Source organism: Chiloscyllium plagiosum, unplaced genomic scaffold (genome assembly GCF_037043375.1).
Source record: "Chiloscyllium plagiosum isolate Xiang-an unplaced genomic scaffold, Cpla_swu_hap1 HiC_scaffold_1, whole genome shotgun sequence".
Classification (NCBI taxonomy): Eukaryota; Metazoa; Chordata; class Chondrichthyes; order Orectolobiformes; family Hemiscylliidae; genus Chiloscyllium; species Chiloscyllium plagiosum.
The window spans coordinates 149615898-149632636 of record NW_028270139.1 but is presented as its reverse complement, the minus strand read 5'-3'; the positions used below and the strand labels follow the sequence as shown (position 1 = coordinate 149632636).

The 16739-nt window shown below is 42.0% G+C and overlaps 1 protein-coding gene across 3 annotated transcripts in view; it reads left to right on the top strand.

Annotated features, from left to right (window-relative positions):
- LOC122555249 (histamine H2 receptor-like) overlaps positions 1 to 16739 on the top strand; it is a 109269-nt gene that overhangs the window by 80571 nt on the left and 11959 nt on the right. For 2 of the 3 annotated variants that reach the window (XM_087995549.1, XM_043701045.2), the window contains exons 3-4: positions 4306 to 4482; positions 6953 to 10176. In XM_087995549.1, the coding sequence (XP_087851675.1) occupies positions 4306 to 4482; positions 6953 to 7634 (859 nt within the window). In that variant the 3' untranslated portion in view covers positions 7635 to 10176. Of the gene's footprint in view, positions 1 to 4305; positions 4483 to 6952; positions 10177 to 16739 lie in introns of those variants that run through there. The other variant, XR_015759860.1, reaches the window with a different exon arrangement.

Here is a 16739-nt window from a genome sequence, read left to right as displayed (position 1 = left end):
GGGCTATGTGCAAACCTGAAAAATTCCGTAATTTTAGTATGTGAGAATACAAGGACTAATATAAGACAGTGCCTGAATAAACAAGGGTAATGGCAAGCCAATTGGAAAAATATGGCAAAATCAGAAAAATGAGATTTTTGGCAGTCAGAAAAAGGAGTCCAAGTTTTGAATGGTGAAATGACAATCTTGCTAGTTTGTGGTGAATGGGTATTTGCATGCCATTATTATCTAATCTTGCCTCATTAATATTTCCTTTCACCCATGCACAGATTCAAACTAGACAGAGACAATTTCTAACATGAATGTCAGTGCACGTATCTGGTGGCTCCAGTTCACCACTTGCTCCTCCAACTCTCCATCTTGGGGAGCCACAACATTGCAGGGTACACTCCAAGGGCTGAGATTGCATACAATCCCCATCCAAATGTTGGCATCGGACATGCACCATTCGGGCACATATCTAATTCACTTACAATACAGTTCTCCACTTTGGAATAGATGGGCTGCTTTTATTGTACTGTGTTTAGGGACAAGCACCTCATGGATTGGACCATGGTGCATCTCAGGAAATCTCACTTGCTCGTTACTTACCTTGCATCTACTTGAATGCTCACAGCATCTCTGCCTTCCTTCATTTGTGCTTTACCGCCTCAGTCAGTACTTAAAGGTAAGAAGAAAGTAAGGACTGCAGATGCTGGAGATCAGAGTCAAGAGTGTGGCGCTGCAAAAGCACAGCAGGTCAGGAGGCATCAGGAATGAAGGGCTCTTGCTCGAAATGTCGATTTTCTTGCTCCTCAGATGCTGCCTGGCCTGCTGTGCTTTTCTAACGACACACGCTCAAGTACTTAAAGATTGACAGTTCTGTCTTACTCTACTCCTTAGTGTGCGCAAAAAGCATGTCATGGTTATCAGCAGTGATCAATCAAGAGGGTAAGCGGTTTTCTGTTCCCTGTTCCAATAGGAATCCAGCACAACAGGATAACAGTATGTCGAGGGCTGTATCCAATCTCAGTCCAGAGGCTTAGACGTGGTCAAATGACTGTGTGGGGTTGTCAAGATCAGGGGTCCAAATCATTCTCTCTCTCTAATAGACAGAGATGCCTAAAATCCCCTATAGATAAGGCTAACCACCCAGTGCCTACGCAAGAGAGGAGTCTATTTTGTCAGGATTCTAATTTTTCCAACTCCCCTTCATATCTGAAATCTTTCATCCTTCAAAATCTCCCTGTAAACCTCTGAACCGTCTTGAAAGCCCTCTTACAAGTTATGGCACTACTCATGTGACCATTAGCATGGTGGCCAAACAATGGTGAAGATTCAGAGTGACGAAATCTCAGAGCCCTGAAAGATGATCCTGAGCATTAAGAAAGGGCAAGAGGGAAAAATTGCAGGAATAATAACATAGACCATCCATAAAATATTCAATGTTGCAGAGAAATTCAAGCAGATGTTATTCTTGGAATGTTAGCGAAATAATAATGGCAGTTCAATGAGTTTGACATCCATCATAGGTAAAGTTGTGGAAATCCTTCTTAAAACTAACATTATACATCTGAATATAATTAAAATGATAAAAGTGACTCCATAAAAATGGGTTCACGGCATATACTTTTTCCATGTAGACTTCAGCAGCTGAAGAATTAGGGACAGTACCACCATTTTAGGGAGACTCAGGATCAGAAATAAATATCAGAAACTCAACCATCTCCTGGATTAATTTAAACCCATTGATGTTTTCTAGATTTAGCTCTGAGGATATTGTTGGCAGTATCCAACGTATCATGTGGAATTTTGAAGTGTTGCAATCAATAAATTCAGTTATGAAATGAACATACTTTATTCAGCATGGTCACAAATCAAACAGACCTTTAAAAGTGGAGCTAATGTACTTGTGATCCTGTCTTATGTTTTTTGGAAATTCATGCCGAGAGCATTTTGCAACTAATTGAACCATCCCTGAAGAGTCTCAGATATGTCAGCTGGTTTCGAGCATTCTACTGCACTGATAGAATGTGAAGTGTTCGGAAATTGGTTTGTGCTAAGAGCAGTTTTGCCAGCACAAATCATCTCTGTATTGCAATCAGAGTGATTCTGAGGTGTGAACACAATGATGCGCTGAGTTCAGTGCACTTACAATGCTGACAAACTCACCTTACTAACTGTGAGGCCAGCCATCTGCATTTGCTTGGGTTTTCTCTGCACTTATCTAGCCATGCAAAAGGGGTCCTACTGGCCACTGACCCTTCCTCATGGTGCAGTAATTCCTGCACACCCCCGCACTTGGCAAACCAAGCAGCTGCCATGTAGGAATGGGCATCAGGGAGTAATTCTGTCCACAAGATCATAGAAAATGGGAACGGGAGTAGGCTGTTCGATCCATCGAGCCTATTCCGCCATTCAGTATGATCATGGCTACTCCAAAATTCCTTATGTTTAAGTTACTGCAACAAAGATGCACATAGGTAGAGCTGAACTGAGGGTATGGTAGAGGTTTTGAGACAGAGGCTCAAAGAGTGTCAAGAGTTTTGGGTGATGCATGAGCTGCTGGCAGGAGAAGGGAAAGGATTGGGGCAGGCACCACCTGCTGAGAGAGGAGTGGGGTTAACAAACACTTCAGATCACTGACCTTAAGTTCGTTTGAAGCCCGATGTCTTCTCTCTGAGGCACCGTCAGGTCTCCAGGTGATGATGGGCCCAAACTGAGCATCGATAAGCATCCAAAACTTCCAACATGACAGGGGAGCTGGGGTACCTTTCAGGATATCCTCCAGACAGTTGTGCCAACCTCTGAACCTGACTGTCCATCAGGTAGTGAAGGCACCTGATTTGGCTCCAATTAACTATTGGAAAAGAAGTTGGATTGACTGGCATAGAATAGGCAGTAAGGATCACAGGACTGAATGATTTTGCTTTGGTGTCATAGCCAGTGAAAGAACCTCAACAAATGTATAAGAACACAGAAACTGGTGCCAATGTCCCCATCTGTTAATCTTCCCATTAGAACCCCATTAGGGCGACACGGTGACTTAGTGGTTAGCACTGCTGCCTCACAACATTAGGGACTCGGATTCGACTCCAGCCTCGGGTGATGTGTGAAGTTTGCACATTCTCCGTGTGTCTGCACAGGTTTCCTCCAGGCGCTCCGGTTTCCTCCCGCAATCCAAAGGTGTGCAGGTTAGGTGAATTGGCTGTGTTCAGGAATGTGTAGGTTAGTTGCATTAGTCAGGGTCAAGAGTGTGGTGCTGGAAAAGCACAGCAAGTCAGGCAGCATCCGATGAGCAGGAAAATTGACGTTTCGGGCATAAGCCCTTCATTGGGAATTCCTGATGAAGGGCTTATGCCCGAAATGTCGATTCTCCTGCTCCTCGGATGCTGCCTGACCTGCTGTGCTTTTCCAGCACCACACTCTTGACTCTGATCTCCAGCATTTGCAGTCCTCACTTTCTCTTGCATTAATCAGGGGTAAATATGGGGTAGGGGGAATGGTTGGGTTACTCTTCAGAGCATCGATGTGGTCTTGTTGGGCCGAAGGACCTGTTTCCACCCAGTAGGAATTCTATGGTTCTATCAGTTTCCATCATTTATCTCAGAATCGAGTGCAAATCTAATCAGCTAAGCAGAACATGTAAGAAAGGTCTTACACTGCAGTGCTAGTGCCCGTATCTCTGAACTAGGAGTTCTAGGTTCAAGTCCTCCTGCCCATGAGGTGTGTCATAACCTGTCCGAACAAGGACCAAACTTATTAGTGGCAGGAATAGAACAATTGCACATGCAATCCTGTGATAATTCTGTAATTTATGGAATCAGTTTGAATTTCTCAGTGGAATTGAATTAATCAGAGAAGCAGGCCAGTCTGCCCAACTGGTCTAAAGCAGCATTCATATACTATACAAGTGTCCTCACGCTCTGCCTAAATGTATCAAAATCCCCTTCTCGTCCTTTGCACATTTGCTTATCTTAATTCCCTTTAAATGGACCTTTAAATGCTTAAATGACTCCCTATATCTGAAAATTCCACATTTCAAACATTGCTGATTAAAGAAATATCTTCCAAATTCCTTATTCCATTTATTAGTGACTCTTCCATTTATTGCCCTTAGTTTTGGATTTTGATACAAACACTTCGACTGCATCTACTTTATTCAATCCCATCAGGAAAAAAGAGCCATTTTCAGACTTTTACTATTTTAAATGTAGTTCAGTCAGGAATAATCAAAATGAAAAATGGAGGCAGAGTTCTTTTAGATACTTGTACTCAAGCTCCACATTGTATCACTATCAAACCTACGTGTCCCTCCTTTTCCAGTATTATTTATGAAGTAACTGGAGTGTGGATGTTTGGTAGACAGTTCTGCAAAGTCTGGATCTCCTTCGATGTCATGTTCTGCACGGCGTCCATCGTCACTCTGTGTTTCATCAGCTTGGACCGGTACTGCTCAGTCGTCACTCCTTACCACTACCCGAGGAGGATGTCCCGCAAAAGGTCAGTGAAACTCTTTCACTCCCTGCTCAGGCTTTCAGTGAGAAAATTATCGGTGCATTCGGTATTTTTGATCATTCAAATCCTTTCTCTGTAATAATAGTAATCATCATGTTTCATAAGTGCTGTCAGTGCCTTCCAATTACTTGTAGAATATCATGGTTTTGATGTGTATTGTCAAAGACCTGGTGCCTTTGTTAGACACTGCTCTGTAAAGAGGATGTAGAAATTGCAGTTACTTTTAACTATTGGCATCAATATGGAGCAGTTGCTGTTTTTGTAAATATGAAACAGGGGTGGAGTGAGATGGTCCTCGCTCCCAGGGTTGTAGAAAGAGAGTCGAAATCACTGAAAGCATTGAGATCTGGCAGATTTTAGATCCTTAAGGTCCAGAAATTGCTTCTGAGACTTCTGCCTCCCCATCTCTGCTCATTTAGAATGTAATTCTTTGGCTACACTTGTGGTCAGAGGCCCTGCTATCCCTTTGTATGGTCTGGTGGCAAATTCGATTTGATAACCCTCCTGTGAATCACTTGGGGTTGTTTTACAATTTCAAAGATGCTAATTTATCACAACTCTTTGATGTTGATGTTGCCGTCAACAGGCTCAGCATCCTTGTGCAGGGAAGCCCAGGATAAATCCTAAATCGCTTCGTCCCTTTCTGATCATGTCCCTTACAAAATCTATGCTTTTGGCCTCATCCCTGAACCGACAAGCATAGCTGTTAGGGTGAAGGGTAATCAGGAGGGGAACAACAGATTTTGTCAAAAAGACAGTAGAATCTTAGCCGCGAGTTATGTGTGTAACTTCTCAACAGCCAATTCTCCTCAATTACTGAAGTTCATCAACTGATCCCTTTGCCAAGTGTCATGCTGCACAGAGAGCAGGCTCTGGCCTCAGGAGGCAAATATGGCTGCAATGTGTCACTGTGTCTCAGTTCATGTGACAACAACAAGTCAAAATCAAATCAAAATCAAAAGACCTAAGACATAGGAACCGGAGTAGGCCATCCAGGCCATTGAGTCTGCTGTACTGTTCAATGAGATCACGATCCTCAACTTCACTTTCCTGCCTTTCCCCTATAACCTTTGATTCCCTTATTGACTAAAACTCTGTCTTTCTCAGCTCTGAATGTACTTCATGGCCCACACATACCAGCCCTCTGTGGTAAAGAATTCCATAGATTCAGTACTTCCCGAGAAAAGAAATTGCTCTTTATCTTTGATTATATGTGCGACCTTTATTCCGCTATTATATCCTCTTGTCTTGGACTGTCTCACAAGAGGGAACAACCTTTCTGTCTCTATCCTGTTAAGTCTCCTAAGAATCTTCTACCTTTAAGTAAGATCTCTTATTTGTCTACACTCCACAGAGGATAGGCCGAAACCGCTCAATCTATCTTCGTAAAACAAACCATACATCTCTGGAATCAATTTTGTGAACCTACCCTGAACAATACAGCTCCAATACAACTACATCCCTCCTTATGAGGAATTTAAGTAAAGCTGTTATCTAAATGTCAGTAGTTGTTGTTGTGATGCCCAAAAATTCGACCTGGTTTTTTAAATTCATGGGTACAAACACAGACAGCCATCTTACTAATTTAATACAGGCCAGATTTAAATGCTGGGGTGTGTAAATTTTAAAAATAAGTAAAGAACTGGAGCTTTTCCTTAGACAGAAGGGGAGTTATGAAAGCATTTATGAGGGAGGGGCATAGGAAGGCCATTCAGCCCAATCAGTCTGTTCTGCCATTCAATGAGATCATAGCTAATCTGATCATCCTCAAATCCACTTGTCTGCATTTTCCTTACAACCCTGGACTTGAATCTGAGGGATTCAGAAGATATGGTGGCTCAGTGGTTAGCACTGCAGCCTCACAGCACCAGGGTCCCAGGTTCGATTTCAGCCTTGGGTGACTGTGTGGAGTTTGCACATTCTCCCCGTGTCTGTGTGGGTTTCCTCCGGGTGCTCCGGTTTCCTCCCACGGTCCAAAGATGAATTGGCCATTCTAAATTGCCCATAGTCTTAGGTGCATTAGTCAGAGGGAAATGGGTCTGGGTGGGTTACTCTTCGGAGGATCAGTGTGGACTTGTTGGGCCAAAGGGCCTGTTTCCACACTTTAGGAAATCTAATAATTAGATGCCTCTGAATGAGGATTAGATTGAGGGATGTGAGCAGCTGGGGGCAGGATTGAAAAAAACTGAATTTTCTGAAACCTTCCCACACTATCAACAGATCTTTCTGCTTAAATGTTGATTTATTAGAAAAGGACAACTCTGCAATCCTCTTCAGGTCAAACAGTGGGTAACTAGAGAAAAGAGCATTCTCCCAATCCTGCCCATGCCCTTCTACCATTTCTCCCACTTCCCAATGCTCAAACTTTCCCAAGTGCCTCAGTGATGTCCAGCTGCCTTGTCAAGTTTAATAGCATTTTCCTGCTGCTAAGAGAAACGTTTTATCATTTTTGCAGATGCATCATAATGGCAGTGACAATTTGGGTCTACTCATCACTAATATCGTTTCTACCCGTGATGCAAGGATGGAACGAGATACCAGGCGTCAATTTTGATGCCGGGACAGAATGCGTCTTTGTGACCAACTGGGCGTTCGCTATCGTGGCATCTGCCTTGGCATTCTACATCCCCTTCCTGATCATGTGCAGCATGTACTTCTTCATCTACCGGGCATCCCGCCTGAAATCCAGCCGGATTATGGCACAGACTCTGGACCTCCACTACCACCCCAATAGCAAGCGGCCAAATAACCTACAGCTGGAAAACAAAGCCACACGGACAATGAGCATCATCATTTCGGTTTTTGTCATGTGCTGGCTCCCTTACTTTGTCTTTAATGTCTGGCTAGCAGTCCATGGTGCCGAGTCGACCAGCGATGTTATCACCCATGTCTTTAAAGTCATAACATGGTTGGGCTACTGCAATTCCACCATCAACCCCATGCTTTACGCCTTCCTCAACCGTGACTTCCAGCGGGCACTAAAGAAGCTGCTCATCTGCCGGCGCTGGAGGACACAGGTGGACATTGGTGAGGACATGGTATCCATTGTAACCTTCTCTAAGACAGCCCAGGATGCTGAGTATAATACTAAGGTGACCAACATTCCCAATGGAAACAAAAGCAAATCCAAGCAATAGTTGAGGTCAGGTGGAGAAGGCTCCTGTGATGTGTAAACACTGACCTGAACCAGTTAGACCAATTTTTTTGTTTCTGCACTATACATAACATGGCCTGTCATTTGCCATTAGCTTCGAAGAACTTTGTCCATAGGATCTCTGTGGCCGTCGGTTTCACCTTTTGCTATCATCCTGCCTTCAGCTCAAGAGGATCTCCAGCATTCAGCAGCAGCGATGGCTTCAAGGAGACCAAGCAGCCAATCGCATTGAAGAATTCTCATAGACAGCAAAACAGGAAATAAAAACCACAAAAAATTTTTCATTTTTAATAATTTTATAGATGGCAAAATAGAGATTGGGCTCAACACAATGGATTAAAGTAGAAGCTGAAAAATCATAAATTTCAACACCAAAACAATCTTTAAAAATTAATTTTGTTTAATTTCTTTTCATATTGAAAATAATTGAGATTCCACACATCTGAAAGTGGTACTATTAGTGACAGAGAGGTTATTCAGAAATAATTCTGAATAAAATAAGCTATTGGAAATCCAGTTACTCTTCATTTAAAGCAGATGTATCAGTTCCAAGAGCTTTTACATTGGGACTAATAGCGTAAAAGTGGAAGATTACCTTAAATCCAGTGCTCAGAACATTTACATTTGCAGGGAATCTAACAGCTGACCCAGCACAGGAACTGGGTCCAAGAGCAACTTTTCAGCTTCCGTCTCCAACTGCAAATATATGAACTCCAAAAGCTGTACCATCAGTCCGACTACACCATATCCTGTTTTCCACTATTTGATTGATATTACTGTGACCATTTTACTCCTTGGCATTTCTCCCTTGTTCCTTGTAAGTTCCAAATGTCTACACTATCTACTTCCTTTCTCATTGTGTTATAATGCAATTATTTGGTGTGCTTCTTGCTCCACATTATTCTCCTAGATCCTCAGAAGTGTTGGTTCTCTGCTTCCTAAGCCTTTCCATCTTTCTGCAGGCTATTATTCCTGAAACCCCAAATTGCTGTCACTATTTCCTGATTTCATTTGTATTCTCTGCTGCTTTGTTGAGTCTTGTGATGTCCAACACCATGAACCTAGGCTCCTCCAATAAAGATATCTTAGTGGGATGTGGGCGTGGAGGGTAGAAAAACATTCTGAATATATTTATATACAGTCCGTTGTAAAATCAAATTTTATGACTTCTGGATATTACATGTGATGGTGTGTTAAATGTTAGACACTTTCTTATTAGAATAGTGATGCCATGGACTAAAGTACAATTCACATAAGACTCTAAGCAGCTTGGCAACATGATGTGAAAATAATATTGTGTTAGCTCCTCGTGCTGTTATGCATTACTGTCTGACAAGAGTTATCTGACAATGGGAGTCAAATAACCAGAGGGAGATTGTATAAAAGAAGATAGACTGGGATGTCCCATGTCCCTCTGCCCAATTCCACTTTGCTCTATCTCTCACATTCTGCAATTCTTTCCACGGGCAACTGTCCATCCAATTCTCTGTTGAATCTGCTGATGTTATCTGCCTAACGTGTTCCCAGGTAGTTTTGTCTGCTTGATCACCATTCTTCTCAGTAAACCTAGAAAGTTTGTTCATCTTCCCTCATCAGAGTGGTGCTTGCTGTAGGGTTTAATTTTCAGGTTGACATAAGAATGCCATAGCGTGCTGTCTTATTGTGGTAACAGGTAAGTTCAGTGTAGAAGTAAGCCATATAGAACAGATAGAAAAGGATCATGTTGAATCACTAGCCAGTGCTGATCTTGTCTGATTGCAAACAAATACAGCTAGTGGGTTGGAAATCTTTACCCAATGATAAGGCAAACCATAGCAGTAGATTGTGTCATCTGCCTTCAAGATGTTGATGTGTACAAAGGTTTCATTTATCTACACTGAATACATCAAAATGTGACTTTTAATAGAGATTTTCCCTTCTATATTCACCTAGATTAGCGTAACAGGCTCAGTTTATATAAACTTTAGCTGGGACAGTCTTGGTATAAAGACAATCACATTTATGGTCGGTCTACCTCCCCATGAGAGACCTGTAGCAGCACAACAGAAGAGTCCTGAGAGTCTAAACTTCATTCAACACCTGTCCCTCTCTATTACTGCAGTCTGAGGGATAGATGCAGATATCAGACCCATTTCTTCCAAGCACTTTTTCTTCATTCCCTCCCCACCCAGGGCTAGGCAGATGACAAGGTATCCTTTGTGCCAGTAATCCTTTATCTTCCTTTATTTAAATGGCTAGAGCATCGCTAATGCCTCAAGTAGACAGCTTTTGTTGTTTCGAATCTGTTTTCTTGGTCACTGTACGTGTTCCCTGTTGAGACCTCTGCACCATGCAGCTCCCTCCCTCATGTTTATGAAAGTAGCAGTGAAATTCTTGTTTTGTTGCAGTGTAAAAGTGATGTTTCTGGTTTAACTGTATGTTAATCTGTCAGATTAAATAAATATATTTTGCACAAATAATAATAATTACATTACCTTTTATGATCACTCCATTGGAGGTTCATTTCTGTCAGTTTGTATCTGTTATTCATTTAGGTTACTCATGCTTTAAGGTCAAGGGTTAATCTCATGATGATTAATTTCCAATGAACCAGTGTGGTATTGTGTCCTAGTCATTCCATCAGATAGCCAGTTAAATGTACATCTGGTGGAGTACATGTGTCTGACACCCAATCTGGTTCAGAACTATGTGAGGAATAAAAGGACGACGAGGTTAGGAATAGAGCCAGTCAAAGACTTAAGTGGGAAGCTGTGTGTGGACCCTGTGGAGATCGGAGAGGTGCTAAACAAATATTTCTCATCTGTTTTTGCTCAGGAAAAGAGAATATTGTAGAGGCGAAGAATGAGAAATGGGATATTAGACTAGAAAGGATGGAGGTTAGTAAGGAAGAGGTGTCATAAATTCTAGAAGGAGTGAAAGTAGACAAATCCCCTGGGCTGGATGGGATTTAGCCAAGGATTCTCCGGGAAGCTAGGGAGGAGGTGTTGGAGCCTTTAGCCTCGATCTTTGAGTCGTCATTGTCTACAGATTTTGTACCAGAGGACTGGAGGATTGCAAATGTTGTGCCCTTGTTCAAGAAGGGCAGTAGAGATGACTCAGGTAATTATAGACCAGTAAGCCTTACGATTAATGTAGGAAAAGGTTTGGAAAGAATTATAAGAGGTAGGATTTATAATCATCTAGCAAGTAACAATTTGATTTCAGATAGTCAACATGGTTTCGTCACCAGCATCTGCAGTCATTGTTTTTACCTCCATGGTTTCGTCAAGGGCAGGTCATGTCTCACAAACCTCATTGAGTTTTTTGAGAAGGTGACCAAGCATGTGGATGAGGGTAGGGCAGTTGACGTGGTGTACATGGACTTCAGTAAAGCCTTTAATAAGGTTCCACATGGTAGGCTGTTGTAGAAAATGCAGAGGCATGGGATTGAGGGTGATTTAGCAGTTTGGATTAGAAACTGGCTTTCTGTAAGAAGGCAGCAAGTGTTGATTAATGGAAAATATTCAGCCTGGAGTCTGGTTACTAGTGGTGTGCCACAAGGGTATGTTTTGGGACCACTGCTGTTTGTCATTTTTATAAATGACTTAGACGCAGGCATTGGTGAGTGGATTAGTAAATTTGCAGATGACACTAAGGTCGATGGAGTAGTGGACAGTGTGGAAGAATGTTGCAGGTTGCACGGGGACTTGGATAAACTGCAGAATTGGACTGAGAGGTAGCAAATGGAGTTCAACGCAGATAAATGTGAGGTGATTCATTTTGGAAAGAATAAAAGGGAGACAGAATACTGGGTCAATGGAAAGATTCTTGGTAGTGTGGATGTGCAGAGGAATCTTGGAGTCCATGTACACAGATCCCTGAAAGTTGCCACCCAGGTTGATAGTGCTGTTAAGAAGGCATACAGTTTTATTGGTAGAGGAATTGTGTTCCGGAGCTATAATGTCATGCTACAACTATACAAAATGCTAGTGTGGCCACACTTGGAATATTGTGTACAGTTTTGATCGCCCCAAAGGGCCTGTTCTGCGCTATATTGTTCTATAGAGGTATATAAGATCATGAGAGGCATGGATAGAGTGAATGCACTCAATCTGTTTCTCAGGGTTGGGGAATCGAGGACAAGAGGGCATCAGTTTATGGTTTGAGGGGAAAGAATAAAAGGGAACCTGAGGGGCAACAATTTTACATAGCGGGTGGTACATCTATGGAATGAGATGCCAACGAAAGTGATTAGATTGGATTAGGTTCCCTACAGCATAGAAACAGGCCCTTCGGCCCAACAAGTTCACACCAACCCTCCAAAGAGTAACCACCCAGACCCATTCCCCTAAATTTACCCCTAACTAATGCACCTAACACTGGGGCAATTTAGCATGGCCAATTCACCTGACCTGCACATCTTCGGATTGTGGCTGGAAACCAGAGCACCCGGAGCAAATCCACGGAGACACGGAGAGAATGTGCAAACTCCACATAGATAATTGCCTGAGGCGGGAATCGAATCAGGGTCCCTGGTGCTGTGAGGCAGCAGTGCTAACTACTGAGCCACCATGCCACTCTCAAAGTGGTTGAGGTGGGTACATTAACAACATTTAAAAGGAATTTGGACAAATACATGGATAGGAAAGGTTTAGAAGGATATGGGCCAAGTGCAGGGAAATGGTGTTAGAGTGGATGGACATTTTGGTCGGCATAGACTAGTTTGGGCCAAAGGGCATGTCTCTATGCTGTAGGTGTCTATGACTCTATGAGTCTGTTCTGCCACTCAGTGAGATTGAGACCAAACTCTGACATAACTTCATATACCCATCCTTCCCTATATCCCTTAACACTTATGGTTAATAAAAATCTATCAATCTTAGATTTAAAATGAACAATTGATTGAGTGGTTATTGCCAATTTTGAAATGAGTTCCAAACTTGTATCAACCTTTGAAGGAAGAAAAATTTCCTAATGTCATTTCTGAAATGAGATTCTAATTGTTATATTATGCTCCCTAGAGCTCAATAGAAAAAAACATTTTCTATCTGCTCCCCCTAATATCTTTATAACTTTAACAAAATTATCCAATTTACATTTGAGAATTCAAACTGAGATTATGCAGTCTCTCCTTGTATTTTAGTCATTGGAGTCCATGGGCAGAACGTTCTTCGGGCATCTTCAAGTCTTGGATTCAGTTGATAGGCCAGTGAAGCACCCACTCACTGCCTCTTCCAGCCTTAGTGAACAGAACGACATGCCACGGTGAGACTATTTGTGGGCCTTCCCCTGGAATTAAGATCCCCAGAGGAAGTTACACCGATACCCTCCCAATCAGACCTGATTCTTACATTCAGCAGTTCCACAGAGGAACCCATGGCTGCTGCTGGGAGAGTACTCCCTGCAGTAGAGAATGTGGAGTGGACAGATTCCCAGATTGGGGGTCACAGAGAGTCAAAGGAGGCATGGGAGCTTGGAAGCATGAGGAAGGGGTGGTGGCTTCCAGTGGCAGTTCACTGCCCAGCCCCTCATATGGGCACTGATTGGTTTTGATGGTAGGATCTATTCTCCACCATGCCCACACCAGGGTTAATTCCAGCAGCAACACGATGCGGGCCTTAAGTGGACTTCAACTGATGGCTACAGAGCCTCACTTGTCAATGGGCAGGAAGCTTGAAGTTAGTTCTGGTGAAGGTGGGAAGGCCGAGGCTTCCCTGCCTCATTCATGAAGTACCCCTCCTGACTCCAAGCTGACCAATGACTGAGAGCCAAAGATTCCACAGAAACTAGAAAATCTGTTTCATGGGCAATATGTACTTTCTAAGGTGTGCTGTCCCACAATTGTTCACAAGATTTAAAGGAATGAAAATGGGAGCCATATCAAGGAGAATGAGCAGGTTGGGCAGAGTGAGTAGAAGGAAAACGTGGAGTGGAGGGAGTGATTGAGCAGACTGATAAATGCTGTAGTTGTTTTCTTACGAAAGCAAAGGTCAGAGATTCACCTGGTCATATTGAGACTACAATGCCAATGATCTCACTTCCAGCCATCACTTGACACAAGCAACATTTAAACTCAAAATCCTTGCCTTCCTGAAAGAAAGCTGGTTCATCACTGTTGTGACTAAGGTTGTCCAGGTATGTTCTTTCCATAAAATCCAGATATATGTAAACTGGCCAAGCACTACCCTAACAGATGTCTCAGTTTGGGAGGAAAGAACTAAATGCCAAAGAAGAGGTGTGATAATTGGAGTTATGGAATAGCTGCCATTCCTGACCAATATTTCTCCATGAGTGAGCATAAAGTCATTCAATCATACAGCACGGAAATAGACCCTTCACTTCAACCAGTCCAGGCCAAACATAATCCCAATCCCAAATTAGTCCCACCAGCCTGCTCCTGGCCCATATCCCTCCAAACCTTTCTGATTCATGTACTTATCCAACACTAGACAAAACAGCAATTTGTGTTTTTATAGCATCTTTAATATAACAAATTATGCCAAGGGGTGCAATCAGACAAAACTGAATGACAACTCATCCCATTGCTGTGTATCAGATGCTGGTAGAACAAAGATGGGCATTATCACATGCACCAAATGCCAAGTATAATGCTCACGATACTTGGCTCACTTCATTTTAGAGTCGAGATTAAAAAAAAAACCTTTAATCTCAGACCATTTATTCAGCTTATTATAAATGCAGTGTTCGAAGTAAATCTATATGGTTTCCTTCAGAAAATTATGATGAACTGCTGTTGCGATCTGAGTAAAAGAGCTAGCCAAGATGTGATTACTGATCCAATTACGGATTAGATTCAGGCGTGAAATTGACTTTTGGGAATAGTACCACAAGAATGACTCTGACAACCTACATGCAAAGATGTGTTTAAAGGGAATCTAGATAAGCACATGAGGGATGAGATGGGTTGAGATAAAGTAGACTGGAAGGAGGCTGATGAAAAGCATAAATAGAGTGGTTGAGTAAATGGACTCTTCCTTGTGCTATAAATTTAATGTGATCCCACTTAGTCTAACGTTTTAATTGTCTGGAATGAAAGCAGAAAGTTCTGAACAAATACAGCAGGCCTGGCAGCATGTGGAGAGAGAGAAACACAGATTACATTTTGAGCCCAGTATGGCTCTTCAGAACTGAATAGAGAAGTGCAAGTGTGATGGGGTTAATGTGGTTGGAAAAGAGGGGGTGGTTCAAATGCATCATGACTGGATTCTGTATCTTGTCACCTAACCAAAAAACACAAAGTGACTGACTATGCTTGTGTTGCCATGGAGTTCAGTCTGTTTCAAATCAGATACTGTTTGTGATGTGCAAAGACTGACAGGGTAAAGTAGCCACCCAGCATGAACCATCTAAGTGCTGGCTCTTCAGACAACATGAAAAAGAACAGGATAATAAGGATCACATTGCTCAGACTCTGTTGAAAAATCAATTGACTATGAATTGTTAGATGAATCTGTTGTCTATACATCTCCCCCACCCCCCACAAAGGGAATCAGATTTGAAAGAGGCCATTCTGCCCACACTGCCTGTGCTGGCTTTGTGAAAGATCAAGCCATTTAGTCTCATTCTTCTGCTCTTCCTTCGTCACACTGTTTAGTAAAATTAATCCCATTTTGAAGTCATATAGTCATAGAGATGCACAGCACAGAAACAGACCCTTCAGTCTAACCTGTCCATGCCGACCAGATATCCCAACCCAATTTAGTCCCAACTGCCAGCACCGGCCCATATCCCCCAAACCCTTCCTATTCATCTCTCTATCCAGATGCCTGTTAAATGTTGCAATTGTACCAGCCTCCACCACTTCCTCTGGCAGCTCATTCCATACACCCTCTGCATGAAAAGGTTATCCCTCAGGTCTCTTTTATATCTTTCCCCCCTCACCCTAAATCTATGCCCTCTAGTTTTGGACTCGCCCACCCCAGGGAAGAGACCTTGTCTATTTATCCTATCCATGCCCCTCATGATTTTATAAACTCTATAAGGTCACCCTTCAGCCTCCGACGCTCCAGGAAAACCAGCCCCAGCCTGTTCAACTTCTCCCTATGGCAACATCCTTGTAAATCTTTTCTGAAAACTTTCAAAGTATATATCCGTTTCCTTTTAGTTACTATTGAATCCACTGCCGACGTCTTTTTACTGCATTTCAGATCATAACAAAGTAAAAATATTTCTCCTCATTTCATCTCTTGACTTTGTTTTTATTTGCTTGAGGGGCTAAATAGACTACTCCTGTTAACAGTATGTGTTCATACAGTCGAAGTCAGATGATTCTAACTATATAAGTGATTAAATGGCTTGAAAAGAAACTAGAGATATCCACTGAAATATCTTGGCCATCCTATGCTGTAATAACACTCATTAATTTGCTTCAAACTGTTCTCACCCTCTGCCTGATTAAAAAAAAACACATTGAAGTAACTGATAATGAAAGAAATAAGGTGTAAATTTTTCATATTCTCATGGGACTGTGCATTGATAAATGTTTGAATACACTCCGCCAACATGCTGTAAGCAAACACAAGGAGGGTAAAAAAAACACAGATCCTAAAATGTACCTTTTGCTTTGCTTCACAACACTCATCCTTTGGTCTGCTGTAATGAATTGTTTTGCCATGTAGGATCATTAATGTTGATTAAAAATGAAAGGCTTTCACATTGTCAGGAAATTAAGCTATAAAACATCTTTCATTTATACTTCAGTAATTAGTTCATTCAAATGAAATTTTCCTTCAGATTATCTAATGAACAGGACGGATAGCAGACTATTGTACGCACACTGAATGCAGAGAAACTGCAGCCACTTTCCCACCACATAAACGTACTTTCTATAATTCAGCTGAAAATGTATTATCAAATGGAGATAAATGAATTTTTGTCAGCTAAGGGCACCAATGGGTATAGAATTAAGGCAGTGAACCCTCCTGTGATAGGTTGGCATCACACATTACCCCTGAAAAGGATATATTCATTTAATTTTGATAAGTTTCTTCATTTACAAATTTCCATTCAGAGTTTGATCTTTTTGTTACACTTTCCTATCAGGGAGTATTTAACTCATTTTGTTTTCCTCTACAATTTATTTCGATAG